This window comes from Clytia hemisphaerica, unplaced genomic scaffold (genome assembly GCF_902728285.1).
Source record: "Clytia hemisphaerica strain Z4C2 unplaced genomic scaffold, Clytia hemisphaerica genome assembly, whole genome shotgun sequence".
In the NCBI taxonomy this organism is placed as follows: Eukaryota; Metazoa; Cnidaria; class Hydrozoa; order Leptothecata; family Clytiidae; genus Clytia; species Clytia hemisphaerica.
In genome coordinates, this window is record NW_027103587.1 from 1,365,759 (window position 1) to 1,391,759 (window position 26,001).

The 26,001-nt window shown below is 35.3% G+C and overlaps 1 protein-coding gene across 1 annotated transcript in view; it reads right to left on the reverse strand.

The window, feature by feature from the left end:
• The window catches only part of LOC136801446 (spatacsin-like), a 60,596-nt gene that overhangs the window by 24,215 nt on the left and 10,380 nt on the right, over positions 1-26,001 (reverse strand). The window contains exons 9-29 of the mRNA XM_067058086.1: positions 25,338-25,403; positions 24,825-24,938; positions 24,365-24,436; positions 23,794-23,915; positions 22,657-22,705; positions 21,114-21,231; positions 20,315-20,735; positions 20,009-20,097; positions 15,455-15,621; positions 15,073-15,225; positions 14,430-14,499; positions 13,834-13,990; positions 13,537-13,754; positions 12,824-12,929; positions 11,742-11,901; positions 6,918-7,103; positions 6,259-6,493; positions 5,325-5,482; positions 4,899-4,986; positions 2,131-2,157; positions 880-995 (exon numbers count right to left, since the gene is read on the reverse strand). Of these exons, the coding sequence (XP_066914187.1) occupies positions 880-995; positions 2,131-2,157; positions 4,899-4,986; positions 5,325-5,482; positions 6,259-6,493; positions 6,918-7,103; positions 11,742-11,901; positions 12,824-12,929; positions 13,537-13,754; positions 13,834-13,990; positions 14,430-14,499; positions 15,073-15,225; positions 15,455-15,621; positions 20,009-20,097; positions 20,315-20,735; positions 21,114-21,231; positions 22,657-22,705; positions 23,794-23,915; positions 24,365-24,436; positions 24,825-24,938; positions 25,338-25,403 (2,892 nt within the window). The remainder of the gene's footprint in view (positions 1-879; positions 996-2,130; positions 2,158-4,898; positions 4,987-5,324; positions 5,483-6,258; positions 6,494-6,917; positions 7,104-11,741; positions 11,902-12,823; positions 12,930-13,536; positions 13,755-13,833; positions 13,991-14,429; positions 14,500-15,072; positions 15,226-15,454; positions 15,622-20,008; positions 20,098-20,314; positions 20,736-21,113; positions 21,232-22,656; positions 22,706-23,793; positions 23,916-24,364; positions 24,437-24,824; positions 24,939-25,337; positions 25,404-26,001) is intronic.

Sequence of the window (26,001 nt, forward strand, 5' to 3'; positions counted from 1 at the left end):
CCAAATTTGGCAATTTGTTCACTGAATTCCTCATTTTTGATACCATTTTACTGGGTACGTCTTATTAACGACCGTTCAAGAGTTAAATATCTCAATCATTTTCCAAGTTTGTTAAAATATCTTTCATGCCTTGATTGAAGAAAAAATGTTTTGAATTTTTTTGCTTCCGGAATTTTTAAAAACCTAAAATTTTAAGTGAAAAATTGAAAAATTTGCTCACTTAGTACACCATATCCTACCAAAATCGACAATTTTGGGCTTAGGCACCACCCATGTTGCAGTTTATAGTCCACTGGTGGAGTAACTGTTTTCCCAAATTTTGGTTTATATACCACCACGGTAGTAATTGTCATAGTGCTTATATAATAACTGCATGACCCCCCCCTGCTTTTCTACCTTAGTTGCGCGGGCATTTTTTTGTCCGCTTTATCCCACTATAACCGTCCCAATCCTTTTTTGACGCATTTTTCTATAGTCTAAAGGTGCGAAAAAGGACTGGGTAAGGACTCTAGTCTGAGGAAAACACAAACTCTGCTTTAAAAATCTTTATCGATTTCTGTTTTGATAAGTTCTAAAACCTTAAAACACCAATCTCATAAAAGCTACCCTTGTGTTTTTTTTCAAACTTATTTTGAACAATCTTTGGTAAATTTTAATTAACCAGGGATACAGAATCTGTTGGACGCACTTCTTAATTCAAAAGAAATGCTCTATCCATGATATGTACCATTGCAATATCATCCACGGACCCAACAGCTGATTGGTTAAAAGTGACGTATTGATTGATTTTATATCACTTACAACCATTCAGCTGTTGGGTCCGTGATTTAATGTCAGAAGATATTGCAATGGTGCATATTATGAATAATGTTTTCATACCTTTCTGAAAATGATAAAACCATGACAAATGAGCTTTGCGTATTTGACACCTTCAGTCAACAAACATTTCACAATTGTCAAAAGATCTTCATTTGACCAGCGATGATTCCGAAGCACTGGCAGTAGAGAAAATATAGTAGGATAGTAAGTGACTTTAAAAGCATTACAATTCTCTAATGCAGGAAACACCACACCACATTTCCCATTATTCTATGAACTGTTTGGCATTACTTCATTTCTTCCAAAATCTATAGACGGCTTTCGGGATACGTTATTTGTTTACTCACGTGACTTACCGCCCGATTTTTTGGAGGCAGAAAGACCATAACATTAGCTGGAGACAAAAACATTTTTTGTTTTGATGAAGTCTCTGGTAGGTTTTTTGAAAATAAATTTTAGTATGTTTTCTCAGAGGTATATAGGCTTACCTTTCATGAATTTCGAAGAGATATGACTTGTAGTTTTCAAAAATTTGATTGACATTCACTCACCTCCATATAAATCGTAAGTCTTTTTGCCTCCAATAATCAAGCGCAATCGCCCGCCCACATCAGTCCGCCCACATCAGTCCACCCGTATAAAATCAAAAAATTGAAACCCGCTTATAAAACATTGTCCACATGAAGCAACTCCAAAAAATGAAACCGTAAGAAAGTATATTCATCTGGTGGGTGTCGGCGAAGTTATGAGTGAGGGAGTCTATCCCCTTTTCTAGTTGCGTTTGACCTGGGAGGTGGAATGAACCCTTGGATTGTAAAGCGAATGCTCTACCGACTGAGTTACCCGGCCCTAAAAAACCCCTTAAAAAACTTAATAAAAGAAGAATTAGAAACAGTGTTTGACAATTACTCCTGTGTGCTTAATTGTAGTGGGGTCATTTTTTTCAATTTTTGGAAAGAAATCACCCCCATATCACTTTATAATAACCCCCAATTTTATGACCTTTACGCTACAAAGTGCCAAAATTGGCCAAAAACCTTCACTTTCCTAGAGATTTTTAGCAAAATCAGGTCAATAGCACTTAATTATGAACACCTCCCCCCCCCCCCCAATATTGTTGATTTTTATCTGAAGTGCCCAACCCCCCTGCTCATTCCACCGTGAGTAAAGATTATTATTTTGCCGAGTCATCTTTTTTATTTTTCCCGTAGCAAAACGCATTTTTATCAATTTTATATCCAACCTTTGCCGAGATTACCTCCGACCCAGGAATGAATTATATTTATGGTGGGAGTCAAAAAATTAACTTACTCAAAATTGCGTCTTCATCTTTGATATCTATAAACGAAATATCTAAGGCTTCACTGATGCGTTTTCCAGGTGACTGCAATGTTATTTACATTGCGTTGCATTCACTCAGGAAATTAAACAGTGTTATAGCACATCAAATTTTTCTGCAATCTTCTTGCAAATGCAGCAAAAAACTTTTACGGACAGGGGGGGGGGGTACAGCCGCAGGGTACTAACCCATAGGGTACTAACCTGATTTTTAAGAAAAATTGTCTTAGGTACCACCACCCCCTTTTTAGTACCGGGTACTAACTTTTTTTTAAGGAAAAAGGGACCCCCACCCCCCCTTTTAGTACCGGGTACTTACTTTTTTTTAAGGAAAAAGGGACCCCCACCCCCTTTTTAGTACCGGGTACCGGCTTTAAAATTACCAAGGAAAATAGGAGACACCACCCTTAAAACTTGCCAAGCATGGTCCCAATCTTTCAAAAGCCAGCAAAAGCAGCTCTTTGTTGTTATTTTGTATATACCATGTTTTTAACTCAGATCCTCTTAAAAGTTCTTTAAATCAAACACAACTTTTAATTACAAAGGTAAAACAAGGGAATTCCTTGGCAAAAGTAAAATATTATATAGCTGTAATAACAGCAATAAAAGTATATATCTATCAGAAGAAGTAAAAATCAAGTTGATAAAAATGGAGAATAGTATGAAAGCTTGGATTGGATGGATTTCCTTACTTTTTTCTTCAATAGATTGGTAATTTATTCAAATTATTCAAAACTGTGTCAATCTTTTATGAAAGAAGTTGAAATAGAAAAAAGTTGCATTGTTGGCTCTGGTTGGCTTTGCTTAGTTGACCTGGCTCTGGTTGGCTTTGCTTAGTTGACCTGCCTCCGTCTTAATTGTCATAAACAGACAAACAAACAAACAAACAAACAAACAAATATAAACAGAAATAAATTATAGGGTATAAATAAACTGCAATAAACTAAAATAAACTAACCCCTCTAACAAAAACCAGGCTGTAGGAATCATCAGTTTGGATAAGAATTTTATTGTTTAAAAGACAGATTGTATCACTTTGGATGCAACAGCTTGTAATTCTTTTTCATCAGAAGGCAATGACAAACATATACCTCGTTCTAACTTGAGATATCAAAGACGAACTATCCTTCTCACTAATTAAAACAATACTAATTTTGAACAATAGCATTCTTTACATTAGCTATTTCAATATTTGTATAACCATGGAGGTATAAAGAAACAGGAGAAGTATGCTATTGTAACCATGCTCGCCCTACGATTAAAAAAATTACGAGGTAGGCATGCTCATAATCTCATATATCGTGCATTTTTAATGAGCTCTTTTGTTGATAGGTGAAATCTTATTGGCTAACTTAAGTGTTGGAAATAAGATGAGACGAGATTTATTGTTTCTGACATTGGTGTAAGAAAATATTTGGACTAAAAAAGGGCCTGTAAACTTTGCAATCCTTCATCAAATGACAAGATTTTTCGATCAACATTTTCTTCAAGGTGAACCCTATTGCTTAATACTTTCCTCCAAAATTCTCCAGCGACTTTTTGTCTACAAATTGGGTCTGAAATTGTGTGTGCTTATAAAGAACTTTTTATTTTCTGGCTAGAGAAAATATCTTTTCAAAACAAAATTTAATGGATGCCAATATTGAACGCAAACTTATTTCGTGGAGCTAAATTTTATTTTATTCTCGTATATTAGAAGGCTAGAAATCTTCGATGCTGAAAGTAAGAATGTTCAGAACAGACTTGAGTTCTACTAAAAAGTCGTATTTCGTCGGGCGAGCCTAGAATTTCTTTTGATTTATTACATAAAAGAAATCAAAAGACTTTAACGACCAATAAAATTCTCGTCTTAGAAAGTAGGGAAAGTACCCATGAATTTGAATAAAATAATTCTTTATTGATAGAAACTAGAAACATAACAGTTCTTTTTTCTGAAAACTATTGAAACTAACAACCTCCAAACTTCCCTACATACTTGATAAGCAGGGAAAGTACCTTCAATTGGAAGGGGAAACTTTTCAATACTGTCAGATACTGTAAGCCATAACAAGGAAATCTTTTCTCATCAAAATCCTGAAAGTTGAAGACAAAAAATTAAACAAATGTATCATATTCAGGGCCTGAGTACTTGAAGAAAAATTGAAATGATACCCACCCCACCCCTAAAATTGGTACCGGGTACTAACTTAAAATTGGAGATATACCCACCCCCACCCCAAAATTAGTACCGGGTACTAACTTTTTTGAATTTCCAAATTAGACACCACCACCCGGCTATGGGTTAGTACCCTGCGGCTGTATCCCCCCCTGTTACGGAAAAATATACAAGGGCCTGCAAAATTTACATTGTAGTCACCTGAAAAACTTATCAGTGCAGCCTTAGCTTAAGGGTTGCCTCGATTATTCTGATCTTCTAGTCGTAAATGTTCTCCGAACAAAACTTTAAAAACACAGAGTTCCTAATCTTTACGTATTATTCACGCTTTTTTTATAAAAACAAAGTATATAAGAACCTGGGGATTCGATGGCCAAATTATCAAGAACAAGTTAAGAACATTTTAAGGCTTTGTGGACTCTAAAAGATCCAATTTCTGAGGAAAATGGACAAAACTACTCAAAATATGGCGAAAGCACGAACATGCTAAGAACATCTTTAAAATTAAAACTCAAAAAGTTAAGAACGTTTCTAAGAAATTTTGGAGGTTCTTATAAAAAACCGTGCAACTGTCTAGACATCTTACCAAGTATACTGCTGCATATCTTGAATCTCATTTCTTCATTCACACTACACACATACCAAACGCAAAGACACTCCCAACAATCAGCTTCCTGCAAAGTAAAAATTAGCAAATTTAGTATTTTGTTATATACGGTAAAAGCTTGGTTCCCACTGGGAACCGATGGAAAGCGACAGAAAGTGAGTGAAAAAAATATTTTTTAACTTTTGGTGAAAATATTGTGTCGCTTTCTATCGCCCACTATCGCCCACTTTCGCCAGAGTGAAAAGATGAAAGAGTTTTCACATTTATCGCTTTCTATTGTCTAACATAAAAAAGTTCCGACAATTTGTGAACATAGACTTTCGAAAAAATTCACGTTTTCTTATAAGAATATCATTCTGTAAATAAATAACTTATATGTAAGGCAATTTTTTTTACAAAACTTACCTCATAACAAGCGGCCAATACAGTTAAGAGTGGATTAAAAACAGCCAGCGAATAAGCCAGTAATTTTCTCCATGGTGTATTGTTGTCATCACATTGTAGGAGCAAATCGACCAAATTGTTACTATTAGGAATTTCCGACATCTCTTGGAAATGTGTATCTGAAACCACAAAAGTAAATTTTGGTTCCAACTGTATTATTGTAAAGATCTGTTGATAGAAAAAAGCTTTAAGAGGGCAAAAGTGAATGTTCCAACTGTATTATTGTAATAAAGTTGTGTTGTTAGCGACTGTAGTGCAGTGGTAGAGCATCCGTCTACAGTGCGCAAGGTCGTGGGTTCAATCCTCGGCTGGGTCATACCAAAGACTATAAACTTAGTACAAAAATGGTACATGACGCCTTTAAGCTTGATATTCAGCAATTAAGAGAAGGATCAAGGGTACATGGAGCAATCCAGTGAGAAAGATTGGCGCCCTTTCCTAACTTCGAGTAGATAGCTATTGAAAGAAGAGCCTTCGGGTCGCCTCCGACTGCGGTCAAGACTTACTTACGTGTTGATAGAAAGTTATCAAGAGGGGATATTTTGCTTGGAAAAAAAGTGAAGTTTGCAATCGAAACCAATCAAATATCAGAGCTTTATTCCATAAAAGCTATTATAACAGGAGATAACACAAAGAAAACATTTAAAAGCAAATTCCCGATATTTTACTGCAAATTTTTATTGTTTATAGGAAAGAAAACCGACTGCCAAGATGCAAACAATCTAGTCTACACAATGGGCAGCTCCAGACTTACGACTTAAGTCTTATGAAGAGGAGCTTTAAGCTTGGAACAAAGAAAGATATGACATCTGCTAACGGGTCCGTGCTCATGCACGTTTTTGCACGGGGTCTGGGAGGTCTGCCATTCAGACTAAATATGACATAGCCTACATACCATCTAAAAGTTGTAAATCGTCACCATGCTGCAGCTTTTGACCATGTCCCTGGTTATTGCCATCTACTTGATCTTTCTTCGGCGTCGATGTCATGGGGAGCTGATTGGTTATTCTCGTCATGTTTTCATCTGATGGCGAGGTAGCCAACTCACGAGGATTTTCACTGACACTCCCTCTGGAGGAGGGTAAACCAGTGGTACCAAGTTTCGAGTAAAATTGAGCACGATAGTTCTTCTATACAAAAAAAAGCAATAAAAATGAAATGAAGTATAGTTTTAGCGTTCTCTAATTCAATTTTCAAGGGGTATTTAGATTTTCATCAAATAAGGGAGCTTATCGAATAGTGGATCGTCGTTTAGAAGTGTTTCTTGTTGACAATGACTTTCAATATTATCGAATAATGGAGCGTATCGTATAGTGAAAAACGCCGAATAAGAGAGTATCGACTGTAAATCATCTTACAGCTATTTTTGACGTACATTCAGACACAAAAATAGTTCTTCGGCCTTACAGTAGGTCCCGTCACAAAAAAATGAGAAAGGCGAACATAAACATTTTTCTATTGTCCCAAGACTTTCAGCAATTTAACGTATATTAAAGTCCAAATTTATAAAAAAATGTAAAGGTAGTAGTGAAAGCACTGCATAAGTTTTTTTACCTTAACGTGTTTCGATTTCTGTTCAACGAGGGTATTAGGGTTTTGTTGCGTTTCTTTCTTCACTTTTGAAGTTTTCCTTTTCTTTTCTGTTTTGCCGTCAGCAATTTCTCGAGATTTCTTGACAATAGCCAGAAGATGTTCTTTCAGTGAGTTGTTTGACATACACTCTTCCATAACTTCCAATATCTATGAAATATTGTCCGTAATGTTTCCGCTTTGCTTTTCCTTTTGTGAGTAAATCTTACAGCTCCAATTAACCTTCTAAAAGCTTCTAAAATTGAGATTTCTTAATGGGAAATAGTCAGTCACATAGCCATGCTCCGCCCGGAAAAACACTCCAACCTCTGTTTTTTTCGGTTTTCGACAGTTCAACCCTAGTAGATTCTCAAGTCATCGACCGATTTTTCAAAATTTTACCCCAAATTGCTCATTTTGGGCATTATTTTTTGGTCCTAAAGTGTACAATTTAGCCTAAAACGAAAGTGCTCGAAAATCGACGATCTTGGGCTTATTCGAAAGATAATTGAAAAACAAGTAAATTTGAGATATAAACTCGGGTCTGAAAATGTACCAGTCATGCTGCAGATGAGTTTTAATGATGACGTCAGACTAAAGTACAATTTAGCCTAAATCGAAAGTGCTCGAAATTAAACGATTTTGGGCTCATTCGAAAGATAATTAAAAAACAAGTAAATTTGAGATATAAACTTGGGTCTAAAAATGTCCCGGTCATGCTGCAAATGAGCCTTAATGATGACGTCATTTTAGGTTTATTTTCACAATTAATTCATATAAGTGTCAAAAAACTTGAATTAAACTGAGGTTTTTCTTATTTTTTTTTCGGAGGATAATTAATTAATTAATAACGCACGCCTGACAAAGTCACCTATTGAAAAGGTGTTTTATTTTCATTTTCTTCGTGCGCTGTTACATGTTTATTTATTTCGCTATCAATTGGCAGCTGTACCATTAGAAAATAAACGGAAAACTTTCTGCATGTTTTTATATCTTCTTACATGAAAAAAAAACTAGAAGAAGTTGTTATTTATTAGTTTATGTGTGGATTTAGTGATGATAAGATGGAAAGGAAAGAAGATAAGGAAAATCGAAGTGAAAAAGTTTTTCCGAAACCAGTTTTTAAGACGCGACCATCAATTTATTTAGGTAGAGTTACCTGTGCTATCTTCTTCGAAAGTTGTTTGAAGAGAAATGCGAAGCGCTGTAACTTTGAAACAGTAAGACATAAGACAAATTTCAGAACGTTTGCTGAAAATTGGACCAAATATGATCACGAATTTAACAAAGTGTTGTCATTGGTTGATTGGGATTCAGATAAAGAACTGATGGCACATAAATCATGCAAGGGTAAATTTTTAAAAGAATCTTTCATGACTTCGCAAAGGAAAGTCTCAAATCAGCCTCCAGATCAACCCGAAAACATCGACAGTGCAATCCCGAGCTCTTTAAACGTGATGCAAATGGAGGAGACAGCAAACGTTAGACGCAGCACACGCCAGTCCTGCTCGTATGCTTCAGTTAATGATAACAAGGAGAAGCTATGTATAATATGTAACGAAAATAAAAGAGGAGCAAAAGGAAAAGACCTTCCAGTCATAGAGATGACTTACAAGAAAGAGAACGAAGAGAGACATCTTACAGAACAAACATTGATCGAATTTTCAAAGCTGCATTTGGAATATAATAACGAAGATTATAAGCTTGCTTCTCAAAGAATATTACTAGCAAGTACTGTCAAAAGCTTATTTGAGGCCAATGTTGCTTATCACAAACATTGTTATAATAGCTTTAGGACTCCTTATTGGCGTGCGAAGTATAAAAAAGTGGAAGACTCTAAAAACTCTGAGAAAAGAGACTTAGTTGACTTCGAGGAAGAATTTTCCACACTTATTACACATCATATCATCAAGAGACAGGAAATTTACACGCTCGCTCAGTTGTCGTCTTACTTTTCAGAACTAACACAAAAACCTAAAGTTAGAAGTGTAGACTTAAAACGTAAATTGAAGGAGAAATTTGGAGATAGGCTAATGTTCTTACAAAGAGGAAAAGGTAACGAGTCGGAGTATGTTTTGGCGAAGAGCGATAGAATCGTGTCAGATTGTTTGGAGGCTATGTCTAACTCGACAGGCATTGAAGAATCAATCAGTGTCAAAAATATTGGTAGAATGATTGGCCGATCTATTGGTTCCGCGAACAAAGAAAAGGAAAAGCTTTGGCCCCCAACACCTCAAGATATTATCAACAGCGATCTTTCACCATCCTCTGACCTATTATATAACTTAATTGGTTGGATTGTCTACCCAGACGCTTCATATGGAAAGGATGGAATCGTAAAACTGCCACCTTCAAAAGTGCCGAAAGTTACAAAATTATGCACAGATATCGAATCTCTAACTCCAAACGCTACACCGTCATTAAATCAAGTACTTTTATCATTATCTGAGTACAGTAAAACAGGTTCCAGCAATGTAGTTACCGATTTATCACGCCTTGGTCACGGCATCACGTATACGGACGCGAAATTCATTGAAGACAAGTGGGCTGAGTGGGTCGACAAAAGCACCAAACTCGTTCCTCCAAATGTCAAAGCAAAGACCACTCCAACTTATGTATTCGATAATATTGACTTTGACAATAAAAACTTTCACGGAAAACAGACGCACAATACCAATAACATATTGATACAACCGGATGACTTTTATACCAAGCAAGCTGGAGTGGAAGTCGAGGCTGATTATAATTTTGAACGTAAGAACCACAGAGCCTATAAAGGAACAAAGATGGATTTCGATACACAAAAGTTTAGCAGAGCAAACAATTGCAAGAAATTCAAGTATGAAAAGGATAATGACAATACGGAACTTAATAATGTGAAAAGGAAGAGTAGCGAGTGGGCAGTTGCCAGATACGTAGCATCAAAACTTTATGTCGAAGAGGGATTGAGAGTGCCATCGTGGACTGGATTTTTCAAGCTACTTGAAGATGGATCAGATCTAGCAACAAAGGCATCTGTTGGATATTTGCCTCCGTTTACATCTCCACCGACGGAAATGGGGGTAATCAATGCCGCCATTGATAGGGCGTTGGCCATATTAGACGAGCTCAACTTGGAGAAAATGTTTTTAGAGGTATGTCAAATTTTAAGCTTCTTTTGTGATTTCAGACTCTATTTCTGGAACTTAACTTCAATATTGTTAACTTCAAACCGTTTACTTAGCTTAAAGTAATAATCATCTTAGAAATCACACTGAGCAATACAAGCTTTCTTCTTTGTTTTTACATAGGTGGATCAAGCTATTTACTCGAAAGTCCTTGATGTCATGTTTAAGATGGATTCTGATGGGTCTGATATCTTCACAAAATTGATACCACGAATGGGCGGTTTTCATGTAATCATGTGTATGTTGAAAACAATTTATTCACGCTTTAAAGATTCCGGACTTATAACTTGGCTTGTATACAGTGGATGTGGTGGTGAAGGAACCATTACAAATGCTTTGAAGGGTGGTGACGTTAAACACGCAATCCACTTACATAAACTCATGTACGAAGCCATCGTTCGGAGCAAAGTCGATCACTTGAAAGACAAGGGAGAGTTAAATCTGGACGAAAGTGGGATTGAGGGATTTTTTAAAGAATTTCTCAATGGAGATTCAGATGACAAAGATTTAGAGTTCATCATTGAATATATACGGACTAAGATTCCAGAGATTCCAAAATTGAGAGAAGGCATGGGAGGATACTTGGAGCTCTACCTAGAAATGGTTGACCTTCTTCTTAGTACGATTCACTGTCAACGTACATCAAACTGGGATGGCTACTTGCAATGCATCAAAGAGTTTCTACCCTACTGTTTCACCCACAATCGCCACAATTATGCCAGAAATCTCACGTATTGCTATGTACATATGAAAATGCTAAAGGAAGACCATCCTCAGCTTTATAACGAAATTTTGCTACACGGTTTTACCGTCTCACTTACTGGACAACCATTTACAAAAATCCCTTGTGATCAAGTCATTGAAATGACAGTCAATCGTGCATGCAAATCAACAGGCGGTCTATCCGGTAAGACAGAAAATGTTGGCGCCAGTGAAAGATGGATGAAGATTATTCATCTTTTGGCAGCGATGAGAGACAAACTCGACAACGTTACGCGCAGACGAAGCTTTTTCTCACATAATGACTACGGTCAAAAGAGATGGGAAATAGAAGAAACTGACATCCAAACAATGAAGCAAACGTTAAATGAGTGGGTGCCCAACTTATGGGAGAAATGTATTCTTTGCCACTTACTGTGATTTTTTAACAAGAAATTGTGTTGGAGCTTTTGACTGTTCATACACCAGAAATCTACAACGCCAGGACAAGATCTTTTTTTTTATTTACTTTCTACACTGTATCAAAACTTCTCACATCTAAAACAAACCGTGTCTACATGGCTACGATTGAAGGCATTATGACATCCCCAGGATGATACCACATCCTAGCAGGTTTAGAAGATTAAACATTACTGTATTACGGAAATTACTGTGCAAATTAATATTATCCCGTTATGGTCATAAATGATCGTATAACACCTGTATTACTGTATAACGCCGACTATAAATAACTCTAGTCAAACAATATTATAAAGATGCCGTATAAAAAGGGATTTTAGCAACCTCGTTCCCTGTGCATTATCAGCTTTTTAATGCTTACTAATAGCGCTAGATAATACCCTGACATCTTCTGGCGTCAATCAGTAACGTAATTAAAGCCTGGGATACACAGGAACGAGGTTGGGATTATAGTAGTTTTTACCTGTGTTGGTGGTATTTGATACAGTTGAATGAACAAGAATAAAGGAAGCCAATTATCCGTTTGACAACACGATTTGACGAAACACGTGGTCAAGGGCAGCTGATGAAGACGACAAAATTGAATGGCTATCTTCCAATGACATATAGCTTCGAACGAAAACCTGAATTTGAAAAAAATCAGTTTTAGTAATTTTTATCATCGGCACTGTTAAGGGATACTAAAGAACCTTGAATTCGTGATATTCATGACGTAATGTTTTATACGGAAACACCCGAAAAAAGACCGGTTGTTTGCCTGATTTCTAATTTAGACAATAAAACTAGTTGCTAACACCTCGGCTACAATCACCTCCATAATATTTGGTACAAAAGTTTAGAACAGTGAGTGATTTTTAAGTGCTATAAATTACGGTTTAAATATAGAGTTTTAGCTAATATGGGACTGAAAACTTATAACGAGCCCAGAATCTCAGGGTCGAAAAGCTCAAAAATATTCCAATATGGCTGAGAATATAGCCTGAAAGCAACTCAACCCCCCAAAATCGAAAAATCCAATGAAACAAAGTGGAAGTACTGAAACTACGATTCTCGCCCGCGCTTTAAACTCTGAAAACCTTAAAATCCCCAAAACTGTCAATATATTTCGGCGCTGATTGTAGTTTGGTAGTACGGTTGCACCGTATAAAACGTAACGTCATGGTTATCATGCATTAATTTGGTTTTTAACACGTTCTCGGCTACTAGTATACTTGCAGTAGAATGTTATATAATATCAGTGGTAATTCAAATGGAGATAAACATTTATTGAAAACATAAACTTTTGCTTTGCATTTTTATTGGTTAATTTTCGCGGGAGCTGATTTTCACGCTTTATGTTGTCTTCTAAGAAAATATTTTGGGCAAAACTAAGGTGTCAATCACTAGTTCAACAAAAAACAGACATATCATAACCTTGCACTGCGGAATTGTTTTTGCGAAAAATTATGACTTCAATCAATCAAACTTTCGAAAACTATTCAATGTTGTTCTCTTTAACCCATCGATATACGATGCATATAAACCAAAGCTTTTAAGAGAGTGTACCTGTCAATTTCCTTATTTTCGTGAATAGCAACTTCGATGCAGTCTTCCAAATGGCTGACAAGGGTAATGAGGTTCTCTCTTGATTTCTTTGCCAATAATAAATCAACTGAAAGAAAATTAATTCATCATTTCTAAAATGTTACAAGCTAAACGTAACTATAAAGTTTTTTAACATTTTACCTTGTTAATAAGCCAAGTATTTTTTTTTTGGAGGGGGGGGGTTGCACTTTCTTCGCTATGTAAAAATATTTTCATTCAACCTAGGCTAAATAAAAGAGGCCCAAGCTATCTTAAATCGCATTCTATTAAGAAAATGCTTTGATTGAATGTAGGTAAAATACAATATCAAATAAGTTTGTTTTCAATAAAAGTACATAAATGTACTCCATTAAAAGTGAAACAATCCAATGACAAAGAGTGGCGCCCTAAAACTACATTCCAGTAGCTAGCTATCGAAAGAGGAGCCTACTGATCGCCTCCGACTGCAGTCGCAGACTTTAGAGTCGATAGAGCCGATATTACGTGAATAGCCAAGTAATCTAGGACTTTTAGGCAGTCTTTTGATTGTTTTCACGGGGTCAACAACCAGCCGACTCGGCTCAGCTATCTAGACTTTTTACTAAATAACTCAAGTTTCATACTTCTACACTTATATACAAGAGGTGAAATTTAGGGGAAAATTGTCAAAAATTAGTTCTAAAGTTAGGACTTACTTAGCAACGTCTTAACGTCTTGTGCGTTTGTTTTCTTCTCGAAAGAAACTCTTTTGTTCCAATACTTTGAGATGAGAACAGCAGCTTTGACGTCCACCTTCAATAATTGATACGGGCCTTCTATCAACTCCATGAAAAGAATACAGGACGTTGAGATGATGGCTGAATCGTAATTTTCGATGGCTAGCCTGCATACTGATGATGTGACGGCGTCGATGCTAGAATTTAAAAATAGAAACGATTAAAAACAAAATTTTAATGAAAATGAATGTTATATCATTGAATTCTGTTAAATACCTCTCGCTTGTATGCGTGCGATTTTTCATGTAAACAAGGAAAGCATGCATTGGTCTTGCTTGCTGCAAATAATAATCATAGGACAGCTTGACGTCCACAGCGTAACGCTCCGAGAGGAATGGGTTCGAGAAATGTGGTAATTCAGATAAGGTGTTTTCTACGGAGAAAAGAAAATATGAAAAGGTTCAATAAAGTACAAAAGTAAATTAAAACTAAAAAAGACGAGTTAAAAAAAAAATCCCGTCAGAAATTCGGGAAATTTTAATTATTTAACCCTATTTCCGAAAAAATCTGACCGTTTTTTGCTGAATTCCGTTTTTCTAGACTAAAACAGCCCAATTTTCCGTCTACGACGATTGATCTAATTTCCTAAATTCGGTCCGAAAAATAAAAGATTCCAGTCCTACACCGATCTTAAAACCCTCCTTTCAAGGGAAATCTTCTCATTCCATTTTCACAAAAATAAAAAGGTATGGGGTGTTGAGATATTTTTCTCAACGGAAATAAGATTTTTAGGTATTTTTCTCAACGGATTATTGTGTTTTTGGCTAAACTTTTCTGTGACTCGGGTGAGTGATAAATCTAAGTAAACTCGCCATCTTCAATAGCCAGCGAATTATTAGATTGCCAACCAAACCAATGACGAATTTCCAGTTGAGTATTGTCCTATTGAAACAAGTGAAAAAGTAAGTCTTATCGAAACAAGTGAAAAAGTAAGTCATATACACTTTTTCGACCGTAATCGCGCGGTCAGGCACGTCCCACTTTTTACCACCCTAAACTCGATCCAATCCTTTTTTATACTTTTTTCTAGTGTCTTTCTAAAGGCGCAAAAAAAAGACTGGGACGGTTTTAGGGCAGTAAAACGGACAAAGAAATGCTCGCACTGCAATTGACGGCTACGGTCGAAAAGGTGTATTGAAACGAGTAAAAAAGTAAGTATCAATTAAACGAATTGGCAACTTGACTTAGTAAAACATTTCAAAACCCCAGGGGTAGAAGCACTAGAGGTAAATGACCTATTCATGACTTTTTAGGGTAGAGGGTTCACTAAAAGGGTTGAAAGCTGATCTACAATGAAGTTGTTTGGCCAAAATCCGGCTGTTTTTGCCCTAATTAAAAAAATCAAAAAAAGTTCTCTGCAACCACCGTATGAAAATTTTGAGACTCTAACTTTTCCCACACATATGGCTGATTTTTAGCACCCTCTAAAATTAAGGTAGTTTGTCGAAGAATTACCTGTAACAACCTGTACATAGTAACATCTTTATTTTCCAGATCATTTGAATACGAATATAAAGCATCATGGACTTTTGGATATGCCTTTAAAGCACTTTGTAGTAATGTCTTCTCGATAGCGAATGGACTATCATTTGTATTTTCAGGATGTATCTGAATTGAAAAGTAAAATTTCTATATTTTTATTGACAAAATTGAATCAAAACATATCGTGCGTAGTAAAGAAAATTGATGGTTTACATTATCGGCAACTCTTAGGATCCGTAGCATCTTTAGTGAGACGCAACCACAAACGCAATTATCAATATGTAATAACTTTTGTATTGGAAACCGAAAGAAATTGTCTTGAATAGATGATGAACATAAGAAACCATTTTTATACCTCGGTCATATTTTTATTGCAAACCAAAACGATTGCGAGTGCAACCAAAGCCTTGTTGTTTTGAACGATGGTATTTAGTCCCTCTTCAGTGGCGTCATCTACCTCTGAGGCCAACGTAAAATTCGCGTTGTCCATAAATGCTTTTTTGATTGATTTTTCTGTAAAATCTAGATCGATCGAGGGTCCAAGATTAATAAATGTCAGTGGGAATATCAATGTCAATGACTACCTAGACTATGTTATAGTCTAAGACGAATCACTATCTAAGAAAAAAGCCCAAAGCCGAAGAAAATTCGCAAACGGGTTTTTTTGCCGAAAAGAGTTAACAGTCGGTAGAGTTGCCAGTCTTAGACTATACGATTTTGGTACAAAATACAAAAACAGCCCAAATCGTACGAATTCGAGTTTCCGTATGCGAGGCCAACTGTGTTCGGTATTCGAAAAAATCAAAACAAAAAAAAAGAGGCGGGAGAGAAACTGAGATAAAAAAAGAGGGATTCCAAGAAATATTATAGTTCTCTTTGGAGACCCTCTTCCTTTTATTCCCTTTATATTTTCTTGGAACTACACTTTCTTTTCTTAGAAAACAATTTTTATAAACAGTAATTTTTTTAATAAGTTTGTAATTTCTTTGCAACAAGGATATCTATCTAAACTTTCATCTTATAAATTTCTTAAAAAACATCAAATCATGTAAGTTTGTTTGTTTTTTTTTGCCTGAGGATTATATCCTTATATTTACCCCTTTTATATATTAAATTCCATGTAAATAGCTATAGTATATTCTCCCCACCACCATTTGCCCAAAGACAAAGGATATGTATACAAATCATTGACAGTTTTATAAATACTTGCAATTTCGAATTTGTGACTTTCCTGTTTTGTTTGATAAAAAAATTTACAATAGTGGATGAAAAATCTTATGATAAATTTGCAGGGAAAAAGTAAAAAAGCTCCAGCTTGTAAAGCTTTGCAGTATGTTGATCTTGCTTTGATTTGAGCTTGAATTTCTTTCTACCCAAAAAGAGACGTTAAAAATGAGGATGAAATAGGAGAAAAGTTAAGAAATCCCCAGAAATTAGCTTAAAAAATGGAAAAGTACCAATTAGTAAAAACCTTGAGGCAGATTTAAATGACATTAAACTTCTTATTTACAAAAACTGATAAATAGTTAAATTCAATCATGATAAACAAATGATTCTAAACTGTCTTCCGACAATACTGTACACGTTTTTTTTTTATAAGGAACACGTTTATAATTATAAGGAACTCAAGGCTGAAAATGGTTCAAAAAATAAGGAATTGTTAAGGAACTGCTCAGGCTGAGAATAAGTGGATTTGAAAATAATGTACCTTATTGGGACTTATTTGACCAAATTTTGATCTTTCAAGGGGCAAAAAGTTCAAAATTTCCTATGTAGTAAGGAACTCGATAAGGAACTTTGAGACTGAAATTCTCTGTAAAAATAAGGAACTCCAGGCTCAGAGCAAAGTTAAGGTTCCTTATAAAAAAACAACGTGTATTACAGTCTCGACTAATTCCAGAAGGCTGATGTAAATTTTTCCAAGTCATTATCTCAAATTATATCAGGACGTCAAGTGAAATAAACGTTGGTGAAATATTCCAAGTCATAATCTCAAATTGTACCAGGACGTCAAGTGAAATATTCCAAGAAATACTCTCAAATTGTACCAGAACGTCAAGTGAAATATTCCAAGTTATAATCCCAAATTAAACCACGACGTGAAGTGAACTATTCCAAGTTATAATCTCAAATTGTACCAGGACGTCAAGTGAAATATTCCAAGTTATAATCCCAAATTAAACCAGGACGTGAAGTGAAATATTGCAAGTCATAATCTCAAATTGTACCAGAACGTCAAGTGAAATATTCCAAGTTATAATCTTAAATTAAACCGCAACGTGAAGTGAAATATTCCAAGAAATACTCTCAAATTGTACCAGAACGTCAAGTGAAATATTCCAAGTTATAATCCCAAATTAAACCACGACGTGAAGTGAACTATTCCAAGTTATAATCTCAAATTGTACCAGGACGTCAAGTGAAATATTCCAAGTCATAATCTCAAATTGTACCAGAACGTCAAGTGAAATATTCCAAGTTATAATCCCAAATTAAACCAGGACGTGAAGTGAAATATTGCAATTTATAATCTCAAATTATACCAGGACGTCGTGAAATATTGCAAGTCTTAAAATCTCAATAATAAACCAGGATGCTGTGCCAAATATTTCATTTCTGTATTGTGCTCTCTGCAAATTACTGCCATATTTTCCCATGCATCCAATTTCTGAATTTCTGATTCTTACCTAAAAAATTTAGAATAATAATCTGATAATTTTTACAGGTACGACTAGGTAACTGAACTTCTCGACAATTCAAATCAAAATGAGAAAATGTGAAAGTTTTCGAACAAGAAGTATGTTAAAAGCAGTCTTTTAAAGTCCACAATTGACAATAAGTACTTTGTTTGACATTTTTCAAAGTTGTCAAAGAACTGCTAACACAAGATGAAAATAACCTTTTAAGAGTGGAGATATGAGGGTATTCACATATCTAATGAAACACTGCCTGTGATTCATAGGATTCATAAGAAATATACAAACTGACTTACCTACTTAGTTTCTCTGTGTCTTTTTGCTGTATGTATATGTAGACTTGTTGAAAAACATTTTAAAACAACTTCTACAGAAGCATACTTGAGGAATAAGTACTCCCTGAAACTAAGTTATCTTGTAGTCTCAATAAAACAAATGAACCAAGAAGAAAAAATCCATAATGAGCTGGATTTTCACAGAAAAACCATAGATCCATCTTGTCCTTGTGTCTCTTCCCAGTGACCAGCGTGTTTTTAATCGTTTGAACCAAGCTCGGCCTTTAAACTTAGGCGGTTTTCACCACGGATCGACTAACCAGTCTCACTGGTTAGTCCAAGCAAGACCGCAAAATCTTTTTTATGCCAAAGAGTTATCGTCCGTTTCTCCGAAACTCTCCCGCCGATTTTTTTCCGTATACCGCCAACGCCATACCGCCATTTTTTCCCGCCTCTACTATCACTGTAACGGACGATAACATCGTCTATGACTACCAAATATTGGGCGCCATTCAACCATCTCGCAAAGCTTATAAATGTATATGATCAATTTTAGTGGCTTGGTTATACAATTGTTTTCAGCGCATTACTTTTTCCGTCTAGTAGAGCTTTGTGGGGTCAATTTTTTGGTGATAATATTTAAGAAAAGAATCCAAAAAGCAAAATCCTACTTTTGCCTTTCCACTTGACCAACGAATACTTCAATATTTACGAACTCGTAAATTTAAGATATGAGTTATAAATTTAAACAAGTGATACTTTTATGGACCTACCTAGTTATGCATTTAACACATATATAATTGATATCTACGTGAGCATGACCATTAAACAATCATTCAGAACACAAATAATGACGATCTATTAAAATTAGTCGTTTGTTTCTTATAAAAAAAACGTTTAAAAACCAAAATTTCATGCTCTTGAAATATTCTTTCATATTCAAGACATCTATCTCATCAAAAAATTGAGTAGTTTGGCTAAGAACATTGATGTATGCTTATCGATAGTGATTCTTATAGATAGACATGCGTTTTTTGAGCCAACAAAATTTTTTTGAAAAAATCTAGTTGAGCCATCTTTTATCTATGATGGTACCCTACTTTCATGCAAAAAATCAGAAAAAGTTAATGATTCAATTTTTCACAAAGTCCAAAAAAACCCGTTCTTTAGCCGTTTTTTGGCCCAAATTTGCCCCCAAATTTTTTTTTGAAAGTCAGGCTCCGTCACATTCGAGGGGTTATAGTTATGCATCTTTGTGCAAAAAATCATAAAGAATCAAAGAGGCAATCTCGAGAAAAGCTAATACCTAGGTAATTGATAATGTGCTTATAAATAAGTCGAATTTGGTCAGTTTTTCTATAAAAACACGCCAAGCAACCAAAATTCCATGTCTAAACACACACATTCTTCAAAAGTAAGCCCTCATGAGCAAAAATAACATCTATCTCATAAAAAAATTGAGTAATTTAACTAAGAACATTGATGTATGCTTATTAATAGTGATTCTTATAGATAAACATGCGTTTTTTGAGCCGAAAAATTTTTTTTTTTTTAAATCTGCTTGAGCCATCTTTTACCTATGATGGTACCCTACTTTCATGCAAAAAATCAGAAAAATTTAATGATTTTCACAAAGTCCAAAAAACCCGTTTTTTAGCCGTTTTTTGGCCCAAATTTGCACCAAAATTTTTTTTTTCGGAAATCAGGCTCCGTCACATTCGAGGGTTTATAGTTACATATCATTGTCCAAAAAATCAGAAAAAACTAACGAGCCAATCACGAGGAAAGCTAATAACGAACGGACGAACGAACGGACAAAGGTTAATTTATAGGACCTCCACCCCACCGGGGTAGGTCCAAAATATTCATCATCACAGTAGTAGAATTAACAAAATTTTCAAAAGTTTTGATGAAAAGAAATTATCAATATCAAAATACCTTTCGTTCTAACCAGATGGTGGAAGCTCAATAAAAATGGTATCCAACTTTTCATGCTCCCTTCTAACTTGATCTGCTCAACATCAAGGCTGTGAAAGAAAATGGAACAAGATCAAGAAAACTTTTTAATAATTCAAAAATAAATAAGAGAAACATTTTAAACAATAGAAAAAGAAGAAACTTCTGGGTTTTTTTTGTCAATAGGAATAGGAGCACTCTCAAATCTTTTCTCAGGAAGTTTATCATCCATCGGTTTTAGATACTCTTGAACGTTAAGAATTAATCTCGAAAACAAATCATACTCACTTGTAATGTACAACAAATTTCCACAGTAACAATGGCAAATCATTGTTTTCACAGAACTTCACAAAATATTGATTAAAACTTTTCAACAGTTCCTTTCTCTCTCCATCACTAAGTTGATGCTTATAAAAAACCATAGGATGTTGGTCAGCGAATAAACAGTCATTTTGACAGAGATATTTCATCAAAAGAGACAAATCAACCAGTAAGTGTTTTGGATAATAGCCACATCTGACTAAACTGTTAATAACAACTTCTCTGGTGTAAGTTGGCAATGTTTCCTCGTTTGACAGTAAATTTGCAGGAAAATCCGTCGATATGAACTGGTCACACTTCCCTGATAACAGATCTATCATTATGGATACATGGTTATGACGTAACAGATACTTCCATAGTTGGTCACCATCTTCTTTCTTAATGGAATCTAAAGAGAATATTCGCTAAACTCTATATATGGAATAGGGATCGATCACCTTGGCAACTGCAGTAAACAGTTAAAGCTAGCATGTGCCTCGATAAAGTTGACAATTAGATCAAGCAAATTTCCTAGTATTACTATACACGACTTTTCATCCTCTTCTTTGTCCTGCTTTTGGCTAACACAATTTGAACATGTCCAGAACAGCTGCTTTTACGGATACAATGCTCTCTTACAGTTTAGACTAAAAGTCCTATATCAAGATTAGGGATTAGGAGTGCGGGCCCGATTTTACTTTCGTTTTCAGTGGTGCCATATTCAATTTCAAGCCAACATTGAAATGTTCAAAGAACTTTTAAGCACAAGAAGAAAGACATTTCTTACCTAAAGCAGATGTGATGTAATGGCCTTCAACGATAATTTGTCGTTTTGTCTCCTGGTCCAGATTAGAGACATGCTCGAGTGAAAGTGATGAATAAGCTAGCGAGTTTTGAGTTTCATTCTAAAATTATAACAAAAAATCAAGATGGAAAAATCTAGGTCAGAGTATTTTGACATTTTTGGGTATTTTACTTAGTAGTTTGCAGAATTAAAAGTTCGGGCGAGAAAGACACTTTCAGGCTTGCTACTTTATCTAATCGAATAATTTGATTTGGGAGGGGTACACTGGCTTCTAGGCTATATTGTCAGCCTAGTCTTTTGGAAGTGTTAAGTTTCATGCTAAGACTCATAGTAAAAACTGTACTTTCCAACCCTAAGTTAACCCTTCGAGCATTTCTTTTTTTTTTGGCGGGGGGCGAAAATGAAATTTTTGATAACTTTTGAAACTTGACAATCTTCGCAAGTGTGCACCAAATATGAATTGGTTGAATTTGTTGAAAATTGATGATGTCATCATTCTTTGAAAATACCGAAAGTAGGACCCCCCACTCTAACTTTTTTTCACTTTAATTTTTATTGCTCAAATTTTGTGAGGCAATTCCACGTCCATTTTGTGCCAACTGTTATAGCATCGTGTATTTTACAAACCGGCCCTAAATTGCCCTAAATTGCCCTTTTTGCCTAAACAGCCCTAGGATACTGTATCTAGTGATTGGAAAATGACTTTTGAAAAGCGTTAGGTATTGATGATACAAGCTTGCAGCCAAAATTTCAGCAAAATCGGACGAGCGATTATGCTGAAAGTGAGCATTTTAGGTAAAACGGACCGGTCTGTAAAATCCAACCAATCACGTGACTAAGTTGAAATTTCGTACACTTTCTTAGATGGTCTGCAAAGTACCAAATATTAATGCGAACGGACTTTTTCTGTTACTAGCCTCTTTTATTTGACAAACCAGCCTTCAGGAACAAATTCCAGTCAAATCGAACAAGTCAATCAGTCAATACATGATTTTGGTCAAGTTTACATTCTAGTCTGTAAAATACCAATCAGACAGATTTACTGTCAGATAAGGAAACTCCGATCAAAGATTTTGCTTGGCCGGGATTGAGTATATAAAAGTCAGTGGTATACTCTTAGATTCCAAATAAACGGGCCCCCCCCCCGCTTGTTAATTTTTCGAAAATTTTCCAACCCCCCCCCCCCCCCGGACCTTATTAGGACCCCCCCCGTTTATTAATCTCTAAGAATATTTTCAGCTGTCAAAGAGAAGGCCCCTTATTTTGCTCTAAATAGCCTGATGTTAGCCTATTTTAACCTTATTTTTGGGTTTCAGAAGTACAATTTCCAACCCCCCCCCAGGCAATTAGGTCCCCCCGTTTATTAAAATCTAGAAAATTTTTCCACCCCCCCCCCCCCCCCCCACCCCCCCCCGTTTATTCGAACCCCCCCCCCCCGTTTATTTGGAACCTAAGAATATTCACGTTTGTTAGGCCTTGAATGTTAGAAGGCAATGATTTCAGTAAAAAAATAACGAATACTAACATCTTGATTTTCATTTTGATCTTGCTTCTCTTCCACATTCCATTTGAAACTGAGAAAGACACAAATAAACAATAATATAGTATAGTAAATTTAAATATTAACAAAACCTAACACAGTTGACATGCAAAATGTCGAAACAACGTCTATCTATCTAACGTCTACAACATCCACGTAACGTAAAATGAACGTTGAAAGAACGTTATATACCAGGGAATGAAGTTGGAAGTGACCTACACGCTTTTTTTTTTATAAGAATGGTGTTTTTTCATTTCATCATGGATATTCTTAACTTTTTGGCGAAAATCATCCAAAAATATTCTTACGGTATTCTTAGGTTAAGATCGAAATTGGCAATCTATAGGTTAAAATGCATTAAAAATGGCATTCTTAGGTTCAGTTGCTAAATTCCATGATGGTGATATTCTTACCATATTCTTAATTTTTTGGCCATTTTCATCATGGACATTCTTATAAAGTGTATTCTTATATAAAAAAAGCGTGTATTAAACTTCAACGTATCAAGTAGATAAGGGTTAGAGCCTACACTTGCAAACTAGAGCATATAGTCCCTTCTTTAAGATAATGAAAGTCTTAGATCGTTAATTTTCCCATTTAGAAGATGTCCCATTAAAGGCACAGATTTTTAAAGCCCGAAAGGCTAGATAGAGTAATTTGGCTGAAAAATCACATGACATTACAATAGAATTTCAACACTTGACCAATCAGAAGCTTCGCGGATTTTTGAAACAATAGCAACGATTTTTTCTTCCTGGAAAAGCTAAAGGCACTCCATATAGACCGATTCCGTGTGACATAATTTTCACCCACAATCAACCATTTTTTATTAGAAATGGTAAAAAAGAATATGTACAGGATGGTTTAATAACAACTTGATAACTCAAAGTCTTCCAATATTAACCGTTCGGGCCTGCATAAAGTTTTTGGTTTTGTGGGTGAAATTTATGTCAGTTAGGAACAGGCAGCTTGCTTGCCGTTTGCTTGAAGTCCTTAACTGGATTATGCCGAATCAGTCTATAGCCCTCCGGGTTTTACAGAAATCTGTGATATAGGGACGAAGAAACTTTACACTGGATAGCACTTTAAAAATCAAATTTAAATGAGAAGTTTTAAATTCACTTGTGGTTTTGTAAAACGACTGTGTAATCTTCAGAGACGTATATTGATTCCAATTCTTGAAGATATTCATAATCTTTCTGGTCGTCTTGTGTCAATAAATGTTCCTTCTTCAAGTACGGATACTGTGTGAAAATAAAATATGAAATATTACCAAACCAATATCTTTTCCTAAGGATTTTACTCCCATTTACTTGTTTGAGCGATAGGCTCTTGTAACCAGGACCACTACCTACACGAGAGGGAAGCTTGTTCCACTGGTCAATTTGCGATGGAAATTTTTATGAATAGTGATCAAAACTTACAGTTAATCATAATCTGCAAACTACACAGGGAGATCATAAAATTCGCTGGCAAGCAGATTGAATAAATTTATTTCCACTTTCAACTAAACGAAAAATTGCATGTTAAAAAAAGCTTCCTGCTGCTAATAAGAAAAATTTAAAATTTGGTCAATTCTGACTCCCTAAGTCACTGCTTTTAAAAAACGGGCAATCTTGTACAATGTACGAAAATGATCAAGGAGAATAATTAGAAATACTTTGACAAAAAAAGATTGCAAACGACTACTCACCAATTTGATTCGCAGTTCTCTCTCCAATGTTATCATATACAATTTCTTGATCTCTTTCTTTGGATTCAAACCCTAAAGAAATCCAAGAGAAATAAATTCAAAAATCAAAGAGTTCCAGAGATGGTAACGTTTCCCATGATTGCTTAAGAAGTTTCTTGTGTTATTGTACTGTATTGTATTTGTAAATCATGTTCCTCGAACATTTTGAAAATAAAACTAATCAAACTAATCAAAAATCTATTTGAAATCTCCATTGACGGCGGCCCTTATTACGCCAGCGACGAGTAAATAACGCCAATAAGAGCTGGTAAAAAAAGGGCCGATAAGGTAGTTCAAGTATTTTGGAGCATGTTTGAAAAGTTACAGAAAACAGGCAGTTCGCGTACAATCCTCTGGGTAAAAAAACTAAAAAATTAATATTAACTAAAAAGTTAAAAACAAAATCATGAAGTTTGCTTACTAGATTCAGTAAAACTGTTTCAGCTTTGTCAATTTGATTTTGCTTCAAACACTTAGTTGCCACCTCTACACCATAATCAAGGAGACTTTCAAATGATCCATTGCATACATTGCTCTATAAGAATAGATTGAGACACTTTAGGTTATTAAAGCCGGGCGTCAACTTGAAAAATAAGTTCGTCGCGAATTTTTTTGTCGCAAAAAATAAATCCAGAATGTCTGGAATCAAAAATCTATTGTTTCATTTTAGAAAGGTTGAAAATAATAAAGAATAGAAAAACAGAAAACGTGCTCATCCAGTTTATTATCTTTTCATCTGTCTGAAAAAAGACAATGCTATTTATTTTTTGTCAACAGGTATTTGCGACGAACTTATTTTTTGTTCAGTGGACACCCTGTTTTTAACAACGATAAATTATTACACAAGCGTAATTCTCAATTTGGGTGAGCTGGAAACATTAGATGAACTAACTAACTCATTAGGTTGAATGGTTGATAATGAGAAGAATATTACCTTTGTAAACAACGTCTTTTGAAGTGAGGAAATATTCCCACTCAATAGCATTTCTTCCAAGCTTTCCTGGAAAGGATGAAAAGTAAGAAAACGTCTCAGTAATAAGAATGGTTGCATCACACTAGAAAATGAGAAACGATGAGCCGTTGAGTATAAACTAACATGAATAAAATCGCCAAAACAACTTCAAGGATAAAGGCTTTCACTCTACAACCTAAAGTTATTTTTCAGCTTATCAATTATTTGTGTACATTGATTTCAAAGCTCCGAAGGGGCTAGATTTGAAACTCTTGGATGGGGAATGAAGCTACTTATTTTCCATCCAAAACGTGTGACGCGCGCCCCACGTGGTTTTCACACAAAGGCAAGATTGTAAGAAAAACCGATCGAAAAAATAAGCCGCTCAAAACAAAGAAAAGGGCTGGATTCAATCCGTACTTAAAAATGTTTAACAAAGTTTGATATTTAAGTCCTGAAAAGTTGATGAAAAGGCGCTACAGAGGTGGCAAGCACCCGTACCGTCATTCTTAATGTGGAGCAAATTTTAAGGCTTCAAATTTTAAGGTTTCACTTTTTATTGCTTGAGAAAGGTTGAACATTCTTCTCCAGCCTGTTCAGGGCTTTAAACACAAAGAAACTGCGGTACTAAGCCTGCTATTCATGA